This window comes from Hyperolius riggenbachi, chromosome 1, assembly GCF_040937935.1.
Source record: "Hyperolius riggenbachi isolate aHypRig1 chromosome 1, aHypRig1.pri, whole genome shotgun sequence".
Lineage (NCBI taxonomy): Eukaryota > Metazoa > Chordata > Amphibia > Anura > Hyperoliidae > Hyperolius > Hyperolius riggenbachi.
Window position 1 is genome coordinate 234,906,751 of NC_090646.1, and position 15,778 is coordinate 234,922,528.

Genomic DNA, 15,778 nt, shown 5'->3' on the forward strand with positions numbered 1-15,778 from the left:
CATTTCCGAGGATATTGCGTGGGATCATTTATTTAAAGGGACAGGTAAGTATTAATGGTTAATTAAGAATATTAAAGGACTTTTTTCGTGGTTATGTTTTTTGTTCAATTAAAATACTTTTTCTATGTGTTTGTGTGTTTATTTACTTTTAACTCTTAAAGGAAATGGGTAAGGGGTACAAGTACCTCTATACTCATTTCTCCTGGGAGGGGGGGTGGGCATCTGGGGGACCCCTTTTTAAAGGGGACTCCCAGATTCCACCATGAACCCCCCACCCAGGAAATCGCGGCCTCCACCTCCACCGCCCATCGGAGGTGGAGAAGAGCCCCTTGTCCTTGGATTGGACAAGGGCTCGGAGGGGGAGGGGAAAGCTTGGCTGCCCCTCCCCTTCCGAGACCCCCCAATCCATGGACCATGCGGGCTGGTATAGTCAGGGTGCGGAGCCCCACGCGGCCGGTGCTCCGCATTCTGGCTATCCCAGCCTGCATGGGGGACAAGGGGTTAAAGAGGTCTGGGAGGGGGGACCCCACGTCGTTTTTTTTTATATTTCCCACACTCAGAACGAAGTAAGTAAAACTCTTCCCACTTGGGGGAATCTATGAAAATAATACACTATTGTTACCTGTGCAAAAAAAACTGACATTTTCCGCATTTAAAAGACATTTTTGCCCTTGAAACTTAAAAATCGATTTTCTCAAAAACTATAAGGTCTTTTTGAAAAAAAAATTTTTCCTCTTATTCCCACTGATCCCCTTAATATACCCTAGGAATTTGGTGTTCCTAAACTTTAAGCAGGCTTTGCTATTAACCGTTAAAGTCGGCAGGTTTTTAAATGTATACATTTTTACTTTGAAACTTTAACATCGATTTTCTCAAAAACTATAAGGTCTTTTTGAAAAAAAAATTTCCCTCTTATTCCTCCTGATCTCCTTAATATATTCTCCAAATTTGAGGCTCTTAGCATTTAAGGGGACTTTGCTATTAACCCTTAAAGTCGGCGGCTTTTTTATATTATACGGAGCGTTACGGTTTAATGCGAAATTACGGTAGCGTTTAATGCGAAATTACGGCATGAACGAAACGCGAAATTTCGCGTTGAAAATTACGCTTACGGTATTTTCAATTACGATTTTAATGGCAATTTCGCTACGCTAATTTCGCATCGTAATCGCAAATTTCGCATGCGTAATTATAGTAATGCGAAATTACGAAAATTTCAGCTCAACTCTATGTGTGTGTATTTACATAAGCCAGCAGCGTCTCTGCTATCTTATCAGTGATAGAAGAGAGCTGGATAAAAATCCTCCTCTGTTAAGCTGTGAAAGAAGCTGGCTGACACATACTGAGGAATTACAAACACAGGCACAGGCAGAGCTGTCTGCAGGAAGCCTGTCACTTCAGTGCATGAGAGAAGCAGGGGACAGAAGGTAAACACACAAATGATCTTTTGAGATTCAAAAGGAAAGCTGTATACAGCCTGCTTGTGTATGGATGTATTTTCTATGTGTGGACATACTGTACATCAATCTACTTCCTGTTTTGGTGACCATTTCTTTTCTTTATAAACAAACTGTTTAAAACTGTTTTTGACTACTTTTAATGCGGCGGGGAGCGGCGAAATTGTGACAGAGGGTAATAGGAGATGTCCCCTAACACACTGGTATGTTTACTTTTGTGCGATTTTAACAATACAGATTCTCTTTAAGACCCATGAAGTTTAATGGTGATATCTAGAACCCTCCGTTCGATAAGGGGCTCCTAGATATTTGCCCCTCAGGTGGAATGAGTAGAGGGGTATCTTATTATTTTTTTACTAGTACTTACCTTTTTCCACAAATGGCTAACTGTATAAACAAACCAGCACCTTAACCTTTTCTGGGCATAGCTAGTTGAAAACTGTGCCCTGTTTGTGGCCACTTATCCCTGTCAGGGAATAGATTCCAACTATTCCCCGCTGTGCACTGCCAATGTTCCCTTCGCTCTTGCAATGCAGTGATGCTGCAGCCCGCTCGCTTTGCTGTCATAGTGAGAGCTCCGTATTCTGTTTTGGTACCAATTTCATTGGCGCCTGACCCTGTGAATACTGTGAGCAAGTCACAGCAATCACAGATCCTTAAGAGGCCAGAACCACCTAGTCCTGAGGAGGTTAAAAATATTTTAAATTCTATGTTGTCATAACTCAAGTTATACTCCACTAGACCCATTGGTCAAGTTATACTCTTGGGTAATTTGTTTCAAGTCATAACTTAAGTTGTTTGCGCTATCCCAAACTTTGTGATATTCCAGAGTTTTCTGTAAAACTTGCTTATAGACTTCATGACACCCAATCTGCAAAGCAAAACAGTCACTCACCTGGGCTTACCACCACCTCTTTCTTAGCACCAGAAGTGTAGATATGCCACCTGTCTTTGACATCAGATAATAGTACGTTAGAAAGGGAAAGGATTCCCTGCATTTCTTTCAGCTAGCCCAGGCATGGGCAAACTTGGCCCTCCAGCTGTTAAGGAACTACAAATCCCACAATGCATTGCAAGAGTCTTACAGCCACAGTCGTGACTCATAAAGGCAAATGCATTGTGGGACTTGTAGTTCCTTAACAGCTGGAGGGCCAAGTTTTCCCATGCCTGAGCTAGCCCCTTGTTGTCTAGAACCATGTGGGCTGGTATTGTTTCTGCAGCAGAATCCCATGCTTGCAGACTCAGCTATTCTGTCCAATAACACTGCAATAACTGCAATATGAACTTGTATACCTAGTGGCGCTGCTGAAATAGCAATGCAATCCTAATAAAGTAAAATGATTGGGGAATGGGGATAATAACAGTTCTTAACATAATGCCTGGTCATGCTTGCCTTCATTTTCAGGCAGTCTGTGACCTGAATATAATTTATGTGTAACTAGTAGATCTAAGCCAGTTTAAAAACGGGCTCTAGGTCTCTCTCACCACCGCCACTGCCGAATGTCAGCATGTGCGAGCGTGCACCCGCCGCACAACCGCCACGGGCATGCGAGCGCCCGTTGCATGCACTGGCATCTGCCCACCCCCTGGCCCCGTCCTCCTCCTGTCCCAACAGCTAAACATGCACAGTAGCCAAAACCATTAAAATAATTTTTGAGCAAAGCTTTTTTTGTCTTAGACCTTCATAATTTTGTAAAACTTCTCATTTGAGATTTCAAGTGACATTTATTTTTTCCATGGCCTTTCTGTAGTGAGCCACCATTGTAGCCATGGATTTAAAGTCTAATTAATGATGAGCAAGTCTTATATGAAATGCAGATGTCAAGAAAGCTCTGGAGGCACATGCCAACAGCTAGAGGGGCTAGAAGTTTATTCTAACATCCATGAACATTTATTTCACAATATGAACTATGCAGTAATAGTGCAAGAGAGAAGCAAACAGGTTATAGCATTCAAGAGTATTTACCATATACAAGAAATTAGTTTAAAGAATAACTAAAGCCAAATAGATGGAGCCTGTAATGGCAGGTTCTGTCTGAATAATGGAGCATTGGGAGGGTCGTGGGTAAAACACCCACCTTTCCTGATGTCTTCTCTTTAGACAGGTGATACCTGGTGATTTTTTTCAAAGTCGCTGTCAAGGCTCTGGCCCCGCCCACCTGCATGGCCGCAACCTGCCCCCAACTCGGTAGCCATTGCTTGATTGGTCGCTGCCGAGCTGGGGACGGGCTGCAGCCATGCAGGGAGAGGTTTCTAAAGACCTTTTGTCTTCGGAAACATGGTCACCACCGCACTGCCAAGGAGGAGGGCAGAGCATCTTCTCTGACCCAAAGACGTCAGGACAGGTAAGTATTTATCCCTGTGACTCCCCCATCTGATTTAATGCAGGCAGAGTCTGCCATTACAGGCTCTATCTATTTTAACCTCAAGTACTTTTTAAAAACTTTTGCAGGTGAATATCACAGAACGTATGTCCTTAAAGTACACCTGTGACTTAAAAAAAAAAAACCTCAGGAGGTGGAAGCCTCTGGATCCTAATGAGGCTTCCCCTATTCTCCTCAGCCAAACAAGATCAAGTGCTGGCGCCCGAGAACAAGTAGCCACACAAATATTTACATTGGACTGCCTGCAGAGGCGCAGTAGCTGCATTCTGCTCGGGCTACAGCGGAAATAGCCAAACCCAATCAGGTCCACTCTACTACACAGGCACTGACTGCCCACGCCTACGCAGTAGAGCAGACCCGATTGAGCTTGGCTATTTCCATCAGAGCTTGAGTGGAAAGCCGCTAGTGCAACTGCTTGCAGTGGGTTTTTGGGGGGTGCCAGCCCTGGATCACATCTGCTGAGGAAAATGGGGGAAGGATCCAGAGCCTTCTCCCTCCCGAGGTAAGTAACCCCAGGGGCACCTTTTTTCTTTCAAGATCATTTTAAAGTGAATCTTAAGTGAAAATAAACTGATGATGAGATAGACATTTGTTTCTAACCTTTTACTCCTAGAAATTACTTTTAGATATCCCACAGTTTTATGTTATTTCACATTTTTAACAAAAAAAAACCCTGGATTTATTATTTTTTTCTCAGCTCAATGACAGTCTGTCATAAGTCTCACAGGGCTCACATATTGGCTTTTTTATCTCTACCCTGCTCACTTACTCCCAGTTCTCTGCCAGGAAAGTGTTTATGGCTGTAATTCCTTATCAGTGAGGGATGCGATAGTCCACCTGAGTCCTGACTGGAGAAAAACTGAGAAATGTGTAGCTGAATATTAACTCTCAGACAGGGAAGGAAAAAAAAGATCACAGCATAGGTATTTGTTTGCTTGCCACTGTACATACACATGTCTGTATAGCATCATGTCATATATCACTTAAGGTTCCCGTTAAATGAAACAAATTTGGAAATGCTTCTCACTCCCGCTTTCCTTTGGTTAGTTTTGTTCTTTTAGAACAGCTATAACAATTTGTAAACATCACTTAAAGGAAACTCATGGTGAAAATAAACTGATGAGGCAATTTTATCTACCTTCCTCCTCCTGATAATGATTTTATTTTTAGATTGTCACAGTTTTGATTTTCTTTAAAGCTTCAAGGGTAGATTTAATGTTGTATTGTCTCATATAAATGATACAATACAATATTAAAAGTTATGCACCACCTACCTAACCCCTTAACATGATACCAACCAGAAGGTAAAATGTTAACAGCGTTTTGTATTCTTAAAATTAGTATTTAGCAATCTACCTTCTTAAAATAATTTTTAAATGAAACATTCCCCTTTCACAAAATATGAGCAAAACTAAATTTTCTTTGTTCTGTGATTACTGTAGTGGTAACCACCCTCGCCTTGCAGCGCTGGGTCCCCGGTTCGAATCCCTGCAAGGTCAACATCTGCAAGGAGTTTGTATGTTCTCCCCGTGTCTGCGTGGGTTTCCTCCGGGCACTCCAGTTTCCTCCCACATCCCAAAAACATACGGATACGTTAATTGGCTTCCCCCTAAAATTGGCCCTAGACGACAATGCATACATAGACATAAGACTATGGTAAAGATTAGATTGTGAGCTCCTCCGAGGGACACTTAGTGACAAGACTATATATACTCTGTACAGCGCTGCGGAAGATGTCGGCACTATATAAATAATAATAATAATAATTTTAATGTTGATGGCACTGGTTATCTATCTATCTATCTATCTATCTATCTATCTATCTATCTATTTTTGCCACATTACATTTTGCATTGTTAATTATGAGATAAGGCATCTAGAACATCATTTTTGTTTTACATGTTTTTTTTTTTCAGTAAAATCTGCAGTTTCTGTTTGTTAGTATTTCACTAGAAATGGAGACGAAAGATCACAATCTCACCTTGATAAAGGCCAGTGTCATATATTTTTTTCTCTTCTGCCTTTTGACGAAACACTGTAGAAATAAAAAATACTGCTGTTAAAACAGTTTTGATATTCTATACATACAGTATTTTATAATGTGAGATGATTCAACAGTCATTTAGTTTTCTCCCTTGGATAGCTACTTGGATAGATACAAATAAAGAAGGTCTCATCACAAATACTTCCAGTACTCAGTCATGTAATGTCCTTTTTCTTTGCTCAGCCAGCGATATACTGTACTGTGCACAGGTTATCTGCAAATATTTATGTACATGTGAATTTTTTGTCTCAACTTGTATCATGTTTCACATACTCATATGATAAATAGAGAATCTAGTGGTTGTTTTCACCTTATGGACAAGCTATGCCCTTAAAGAGAATCTGTACTGTAAAATTCTTACAATAAAAAGCATACCATTCTATTCATTATGTTCTCCTGGGCCCCTCTGTGCTGTTTCTTCCGCTCCCTGCTGCAATCCTGGCTTGTAATTGCCATTTTTATGCAGTGTTTACAAACAAAAGACATAGAACGTGATAGGCTGAGAGTAGCTCGGTGTGTGAGTCATACAGAGTGTGCAGGGGGCCTGGAGAGGGTGTGTATAGCTTCTATCCAATCACAAGCAGCACAGCACATTCCAGCCTGACTGCCTTAGCCCGACAGACCCGACAGAGGAGAGAAGATTAGATCATATAACAGAGATAACACAGCCACTGTGCAACTAGGAAAGGCTGCAGTAAGACAGACCACATTAGAACAGCTATAGGAACTTATAGGATAGAAGAAATAAGGATGAGAATTTTGTTACAGAGTCTCTTTAAAGTGACACTTAAGCGGAAAAAAAATGATGTATGACATAATGAATTGTATGTGTGGTACGGATAATTCATAGAACATGAGTATCATAGAAAAGTGTCTCATATTTTTATTTTTAGTTATATAGCTTTTTTTTCTATAACAATGCATCATTCTCTAATATTTGCAGTTTACAAACTATACTCTGTGTTTTAAACTTTGATACAGTGCAATAAAGTTCAAAGGGTCATTAGCTCTGCAGCAAAACCTTAAAGGGGAGCTGTCAGCCATACTATCTCAGAAAAAAAAACACATATATAAGTAGATAAATACTTGCTCTACCTACATAACATATGTATTGCACTGTCCACATTTTGATTTTAGTGATTTTTATACAGTAAAAAAAATAGTCGGAGAGCTCAGAGTAGCTCTTTTCTATAGATAACAGTTACGTTTCTTAACTCTTCCTGTACTGGAAATATTTTTAGACTCATATCTGTGCTGCTAATGTTTATTTCTTAGCTGTACTACACATACAAATTATTGTATCAAAACTTTATTTTCACTTCAGATTCAATTTAATTATTCAGTAATAAAATCATCACATGACACTAAAATGAGGAATATACAGTACAGAGGTTGGACAAAATAATGTAAACATCTTGAAAATCAACAAAATATATTTTAATATGGTGTAGGTCCACCTTTTGCGGCAATTACAGCCTCAATTCTCCAAGGTTTTAAATAATACAAATTGCGAATTGTTTCCAAAGGAATTTTAACCCATTCTTTAGTTATAACACGCTCCAGTTCTTTTAGAGACAATGGTGGCAGAAAGCGACTTCTTACTTGAATATCTAAAAACGACCATAAATGCTCAATAATGTTGAGGTCTGGGGGTTGTGGTGGCCAGATGAGATGCTCAACTTCATTAGAATGTTCCTCATGCCATTCTTTAACAATTCTAGCTGTATGGATTGGGGCATTATCATCTTGAAAGATGGCATTCCCCTCCAGAAACAGTTATTGAACCATAGAATGAACTTGGTCACCCAAAATTCCTAAATAGTCATAGCTGTTAATTCTTCCACTAAAGGAAATCATTGGCCCAGCGGATTTCCAAGAAATAGCACCCCAGATCATCACAGAACCCCGCCATGTTTTACAGTTGGGAGAAGGCAGTCTGGATGAAATGCTTCTTTCGGCTGCCTCCAAACGTACACTCGGCTGGAGGTCGGAAATAAAGTAAACGATGATTCATCAGAGAAAATCACATTTTTTCACTGCTCGAGGGACCAATTCTGGGGGTTTCTACACCACTCTAAACGCTTTGAAACATTTGTCTTTGAGAGCAGAGGTTTTCTAATTGCAGTTCTTCCGTGGAATCCAGATTTGTGCAGCTCCCGACGAACAGTTTTTGTAGCAGTGATTTTATAAGCCGTGGTCTTGCGAGATTTTCTAACAATTTGATTTAGAGTCCAACGGTCTCTCTCAGGCAACTTTGACTTTCGGCCACAGCTGTGCTTTGCTGAGGACTTTTTTCCTTCTCTTTCAAAGGCAGTCATTACTTTTGAGACAGTGGGCTTGATTCAGAAAAGGGTGCTAAGTGTTAGCACGGCAGTGGAAAGCCACTTTACATGTGCTAACATGCTTTGCACGTGCTAAGTAGTTAGCACATGCAAACTACTTAGCACCGTAGTTAGCACATGTAAACTACTTAGCACCGTAGTTAGCACATGTAAACTACTTAGCACCCTAGTTTTTTAAAAAAAAATCAGTGTTTATTCAACAAAGAAAAGGAACATATGACAGAATATGCAGTGTAGCAGTGCGCCTCCTAACTTTTCCAACAGTAGCTTCAGTATCAATTATCACTGTGGAAGATGAGAGGTATTGTTAACAATAATATAATGATCGTCACATAATATATAGAGCTCAGATTGAATTTACATTTCCAAATATTCTATCTTTTACAAGATCATAATTAGCAAGACCAGGGGTATCTAACCATGTAACTTAGCTTAGTTAGCATGGTGCTAAGTAGTAGTTTGCATGTGCTAACTACGGTGCTAAGTTTGCATGTGCTAACTACGGTGCTTAGTAGTTTGTATGTGCTAACTACTTAGCACCCTAGTTAGCACGCCCAAAGCCTTTAGGCATGCTAACTGGGTTAGCACCGTTTACTGAATCGAGCCCAGTACCTCTTGAAATGCCAAGCATTCGGGCAGTTTCTGTTGCAGTAGCGCCTACCAGACAAGCACCAAAATTTGAAAGTCTGAGAGATCTGTCATTTTTATAAATTATAACCAACTTTTGTTTAAATATCTGTATAAAAAACAATTATTTTAATTAACCAGTTCACCCCCAAGGGTTTTTACCCTAACGGACCAGAGCAATTTTCACCTGTCAGTGCTCCTCCCTTTTATTCCCTAATAACTTTAATACTACTTATTACAAGAAAATGATCTATACCTCGTTTTTTTCGCCACCAATTAGGCTTTCTGTGGGTAGTGCATTTTGAATGATTTTATTCTAAATGTGTTTTAATGGGAAAAATAAGAAAATAATGGAAAAAAAAATCATTATTTCTCAGTTTTCGGCCTCTATAGTTTTAAAATGAAACGTTCTCCTGTGGATAAAAAAACACATTTTATTTGCCCAGTTGTCACGATTATTAAACCGTTTAAATTATGTCCCTATCACAATGTATGGCGACAATATATTATTGTGAAATATAGGTGTTATTTTTCTGTTTTGCTTTTCATTTGTCCGGTCCATAATTACAAGCCTCTATGTAGTAAAGTAAAAGTAATTTTCCCTCATAAAATATAGATTACAAAAGCTGAGTCCCTAAGGCAACTATTTATCTATTTTTTTAACTGATTTTTTTATGTGTTTTTTTATTGCGGGGAGGGGCTTTGGTAATGCAAGTTATTAATTTTATTAGTATTGGTTAAGTATGTATGTGTCTGTATGTGTCATTTTACTTTTTTGGCCACAAGATGGCACTCGTGAACACTTTCCCATTATAGAAAGTGTTCACATTTTTTTTCTACATTTAAATACTACATTTAAATACGGCTTCCTGTTTTATGAATGGACGTGGCCGCTGATTGCGGTCACGTACATTCATTCCAGGCATTGCGATTGTGTAGAGGACTGCTCGGTCCTCTTCCCTAATCGCTCAACACGGAATCCCGACGGAAACAGGTGCGGGAGCGGCGCGCACACGTGCGGAGCGGCAACAGGAATGCGCGACGTATTAAAATGTCATGTGGCCGTTAACAGGCTAAAACATGACGTTTTAATACGTTACGACGCCGGTAAATGGTTAAACATATCAAATAACAAAAATAATTGTCGAGTTTTGATTGCTTACAACATGTTCAAAGATTATGATGCCAAAATGTTAGGTGTTTCCATTATTTTGTCCAACCCCTGCATATATAGAAACACACACGCACGCGCACACGCACACACACACACACACACACACACACACACACATATATACATTTATGTATATGTATATGTGTGTGTATATATACATACACACAAACACCACTGGTCAAGAGTTTTAGAACAAACTGATTTTTTAAATGTTTTTAATTTTTTTTATTGTAAAAAAACAAACAGTTCATTGTCTCACTGTACTCTGGAATGAATGGACATAACAAAGTTATATATTCCTGTATAAACCAAAATGTGTTCTTATCTTGAATGAATGGACATAACAAAGTTATGTGTTCCTGTATAAATCAAAATGTGTTCTAATCTTTTTACTTGTCAAAGTAGCTACCGTAGGTAGATATAACTGCTGAACACACTCGTGGCATTCTCTCTAAAATAGAAGTCAAATATTCTTCAGAACGTTCTTCACAACTCTGTTGTAAAAGTTCCCATAATGAGTGGCACTTACAGGTTGCTTTGTTTTCCTTCTTCTTTTTACTTCTCCCAAAGTAGTTTGATAGTTTACACATTTACTATCAGTAAATTTGATATATTTACAAATTTCCGATCTTCTTTTTTCCTAAAGTAGTTCTTGCCTAGCTTGGAGTTTCTTTGCTATAGGATGAACCCCTGGCCAACTAAGTACATTCCAGAGGGTGCTACAGTAATAGTAATGGTGCTGCAGAATGATGTGGTTGCCATGTTGGTTCAGGGTTCTTCTCACTATGTACAAGTCACTGACACTGGATCCAGCAAAACAGCACCGGACCATCACACTTCCCCTTTCATGTTTGACAGTTGATATCACACACTGAAAAAACATCCATTTGCCTTCTCAACAGCATACAAAAATCCTGTGTGATGAGCTGAAGAGATCACATTTTGATTCATTATTCAATAACACCTTCTTCCATGCTTCAATAGTCCATAAACAGTATTTTATGGCCCAGGCAAGCCTCTTTTTCTTATTCTAACCTTTTAGCTTTCTTGCTGCAACTCAATCTGTCAAACCTGCATCTCAAAGCTATTGAAATTTGTCCTGCAGTATAATACTGTTCAAGTAATGCTCAGGAGCGTATGGCGCCACATTGTGTTCCAGACAGCACTACTACTAACTACTAACATTCAAGGCTTCAGCAACCTTCACTGCTGCAGAAAAGCAGCAAGTCATTAACCTATTTATTGTTTCCTGCTAAAGACCATTATTATAATACTGAAATGTACATTATATTCCAGATTAGTGAAACCTTACCTTTTTTTGTTAACCACTTATCTTTGTACAATTTCAAACTACATTGGACTCTAACTACTTAAATTTCAATCAAAAATGGAAGTTCTAAAATTTTTGACTGGGAGTTTTTCTTTAGATGGCATTTTTTTCCAGTATTTTTTATGTATTTTAAAAGGAAAAATAAAGTGGTCTTTTAAGACTCTATAACAAAGTATGAAACATAACCCTTACTGGCAAGCTTGTGGAAGCAGAAGAGACAGTGCTTTACCAAAGACAGTCTACTCTGTTAAGGTCCGCTGTATCAAGTCAGTAAGAGGTACAGTGGGATCCGTTGAAAAGGGCTCCTGAGCTGCCTGTATTAAAAGGGCTCCCCCATAGACATCAATGTTATTTCTGCAAATATGGGCTACAAGGTGGTGAAAAGGGCTCCTGAGTTTTGATATAGACTACAAGCGGGTGCCCTTTTGTAGCCCATATTTTTTTTTAGGCTACAAGGTTTTTGGCTACAGTAGGGCACCCCTTTGTAGCCCTTATTTTTTATTCAGCTACAAGGTTTTCGGCTACAAAAGGGCGCCCCTTTGCAGCCCATATTTTTTATTCAGCTACAAGGTTTTCGGCTACAAAAGGGCGCCCCTTTGTAGCCCATATTTTTTATTCAGCTACAAGGTTTTAGGCTACAAGGTTTTTGATTCTACTACAAAAGGGCACACTTTTATAGCCGAGATTTTTGATTCGAGGGTGCAGGGGAGGTTAGGATTAGGCATCACAAGCACAAGTCTTAGGGTTAGGCAACTCCTAGGGGATTAGGGTTAGGCGCCATCGGGGGAGGGTTCTGTGTGAGAGGAGGGAGCAGTTAGGTCATAATAATCACTTTTCTTAGTTATATCTAGAGCCCTTTTATAACCCAACAAATTTTGCCTAATAAACTAAAACTAGCTTTTTCGGCTACACCAGGTGCCCTTTGTAGCCGAATTAGGCATATATGGGCTACATCAGGCGCCCTTTGTAGCCGAAGTTGGCATATATGGGCTACACCATGTGCCCTTTTTGTAGCCGAATTTGGAATATATGGGCTACACCAGGAACCCTTTTTTACAGGAGCCCTTTTCAAATAGACCCGGTACAGTTATACTCTACATCTAAGCAAATACATAATAAATCCTTTCAAAGGATTTTATTGGCAAATGTAAACTGGCAAGCAGCATTCCAGCCTTGACTTTTAACTAAGATGTAGGCTGAGGGTCACTGTAGGAATCTGATAGACAATTTTAGCTGTCTACATTTATCATGACTTTAGAAATTTCAGAACTTTGCTCCTTGCTTTAGCTACTCATCTTTATGTGTTACAGCTCAGTCTATTGTTCTACATTGCTCTTTACCATTGTGCTTAAAAATATGTTCTCTGGGTCACTTCTCTTACTCCTCTGTAAATAATTCATTTTTCTTAACATCTTTTAAGTATTTTTATGAAACCACAGTCATTAAAATAGTAATGAAAAGGTTTTAAAAATACCTTACAATAATAAACGTGGATGTTTCAACTTACATAAAATCCATCAGTTAACGTTTTTTTTTTTTTTTTTACCTGGCTGTCTAACGATGTAGCAGCTATGGTAACTGTAAACCTTATATAGAGTGGATACGGTTTGCTAGCTTATTTACAATCTAGCAGCCACATCATAACATCCTGAAAACTAGAACTGAATTTCTCAGTTTTAAATGAATACAAATCCCTGTCTGTCCACTTATTTGGTGAAGATCTTTTTGTTGCTTTATGTTTTCTTGAGAACTATACTGAATAATACATGATTTTTTCAACATGAGGGGAAGAGAATTTACTTATAAATTATACATTGCTTTTGATTTCTTTTTAACATTTAATGTAATGCATATATTTTCCCATAGTTGCAAAATCTCATTTCCTCTACAGAATAATGAGTGAAGGGATATTTTAATGGTGACACAAAGTTACTGCACTGTTTCTAAATCATTTGTTATGCTGTGGTGTTATTTCACTAGAAAGTATATTTGTATTTGACAGACTTCTAGACGAGCTGTCAGACAACTATTATACTTACAGTTGTGTTAAAATGTCATGTTAAAATAATGTAATCTGCCAGGGGCGTAACTATAAAACATGGGGTCTACCAGCAAAACTTTGCTGGGGTCCCCCAATATAACCCCCTTCTGCTTGCCTCCACCTGGTGACCCTCACAAACTGGGGGCCCATCTTGAAAGGGTAATAAAACAAGTGTGGACCTTGTAATCTTCACACCCATGACAAGTCACGTGACTACAAACACCTCCTCCTTCGGGGTTGAAGGAGGAAGTGTTTGTAGTCACGTGACGCGGCTTGGAATGCAGCGTGGGAGGCGCCGTTGGATGGATGAAAGAAGACGTATATTGGGTAAGTTTAACCCCCCCCCCCCTCGCCCACCCGCTCAGCTGCATTAATTAAGAGGATGAAGTCCAAATGAAAGTCATTCGGATGTCATCTGATGCTCATTGCTGGTAATTAGTGTCTGAGCACAGCTGATTAACTACCTCTGTGGATTTCCACAAAACATGCACTGTTGGTGGGCCTTGAGGACAGGATTGGGGAACACTGACTTAGAGCCTTACCGGCTCTCTCTGCATCCCCTTGTTACACCACCCTATTCCAGAACCTGACTTTAATGTTGAGGAAGCCTTCAGGCCTCCTCAGAAGGCTACAGAACTACTCAGGTCTCTGAGTACTTTTGATGACGAGTGGCTTTGTATTGTACAGACACAAGCATGGACTTGTGCATGTGCAATACAGAGCAACTCATCTACGGAAATATTCGTTGTCCCAAGTACTTCCGAGGAGACCTGAAGATGCAGCCGGCAGTAGATTTGACTAGAGGACTGGCGGTGGAATGCGGGGATGCACAGAGGACTGGGAAGGTTCTTTGGGAACTAGAGCATTCCCTCCTCTTAGATGAGTGTGTAACTTCCCCCACTTCCCCCTGGTGTCCTTTTAAGAACATACACAAGCACTATAACTGCTAACCCAATAGATATTAGAAACTGTCCACTGAAGTAATAGTTCCACTGAACAAGCTTAAACAGACACATTGCTCAGCTGAGGGACATTTACTGTTTCTATGGGGCGGAGAGGGTGAAGACAGCATGGCACTTGACGAAGCAGCTTCAAGCTGGCACTGTAAGGAAGGGAATACATTGCTTGTCTATTGGTTTTATTTAAAGATCCAGCATGCTAGACACATGCTAGATGCTTGGCCAGAATGGACTTGAATGTTTACCTCGGCCAATTCAGGTGTAGCATGTGCACATAGCTTTACAGCTGTCTCTCTGATATTGAAATACACGAGTAAGCTCTCTGGTTAGAGAATTTGTGAAGCTGATGACATGAAAACTTTTCTGACAGGTATAAATCACAAATATTATATGTGTTGAGCACTTTATAGTTCTCCTTTAAGGTTACACGTTATACAACTTCACACACTTTATTTTAATATGTGTCACTAGAGGTCTACATTAAGAACTAATTTTATTTTTCAATAAATCATGACAGAAAGGGAATCCATTCATAAATTATACATATGTTGTTATTCTCTAGATTTAATGTAATGCAAATATCTTCCAATATTTGCAAAATCTTATTTCCTCAGCCCAATGAGTGAAGTAATATTTTAATGGTGTGATAAATTTACTGTACTTTTTCTAAAACTGCATTTCACTGATGTGTAGAGAAGATATATTTAAATGTAACTGACATTTAGGTGTGTTGACATTTACCTGTTTCCTTTAGGGCTAGTCCACAGTGCATCAGCTGCATTGCAAATTCATATTGTATGTCAACTCCCTGCCCATACAATTCTATGGGCATGTTCACAGTACTGGGTTGTAACTGTTAGCATTATTCTAACTCACTGCATTCAGGCTTTGTATTAAAGTCTATGGTCAGCCTCCAATTGCAGTCCACACTAGAGGCCTGCATGGGTCTAATTCTTCAGACCCGCACCCGTAGCCCCACTACCCGCACCCGACCCGCTACCTGTTTTCTGGTGAATCTGGTACCTGCACCTGACCCGCACCCACAGACCTACTACCTGCACCTGACTTGAAACCCGGTTAAATCAAAACGGGTAACCGAATTTCACCTGCATTTCGGGGTACCCAACCTGATGCACTGTGCGGGTCTAATTTTTCAGACCCGCACCTGCAGCCCCGCTACCCAGAACACGCTTTCTGGTGAATCTGGTACCCGCAGATCTGCTACCCGCACCCGACCCGCAACCTGATTAAAATCAAAACGGGTACCCTAAACCCGACACACATTTTGGGTAACCCGTGGGTACCCGCAGGTACCCAGCCCAATGCAGGTCTCTATACGATACACTCTTATACAGTAGCATGCATTGTGCAGCGGACCACTGTAAACCCAGCCTTAGAAAAATGTTGGTTTTATGTCAAT

The 15,778-nt window shown here is 39.8% G+C and overlaps 1 protein-coding gene across 1 annotated transcript in view; it reads right to left on the reverse strand.

Annotated features, from left to right (window-relative positions):
- Positions 1-15,778, reverse strand: part of LOC137570039 (centromere-associated protein E-like) — a 63,841-nt gene that overhangs the window by 35,244 nt on the left and 12,819 nt on the right. Inside the window, exon 3 of the mRNA XM_068278890.1 lies at positions 5,823-5,876. Within this exon, the coding sequence (XP_068134991.1) occupies positions 5,823-5,876 (54 nt within the window). The remainder of the gene's footprint in view (positions 1-5,822; positions 5,877-15,778) is intronic.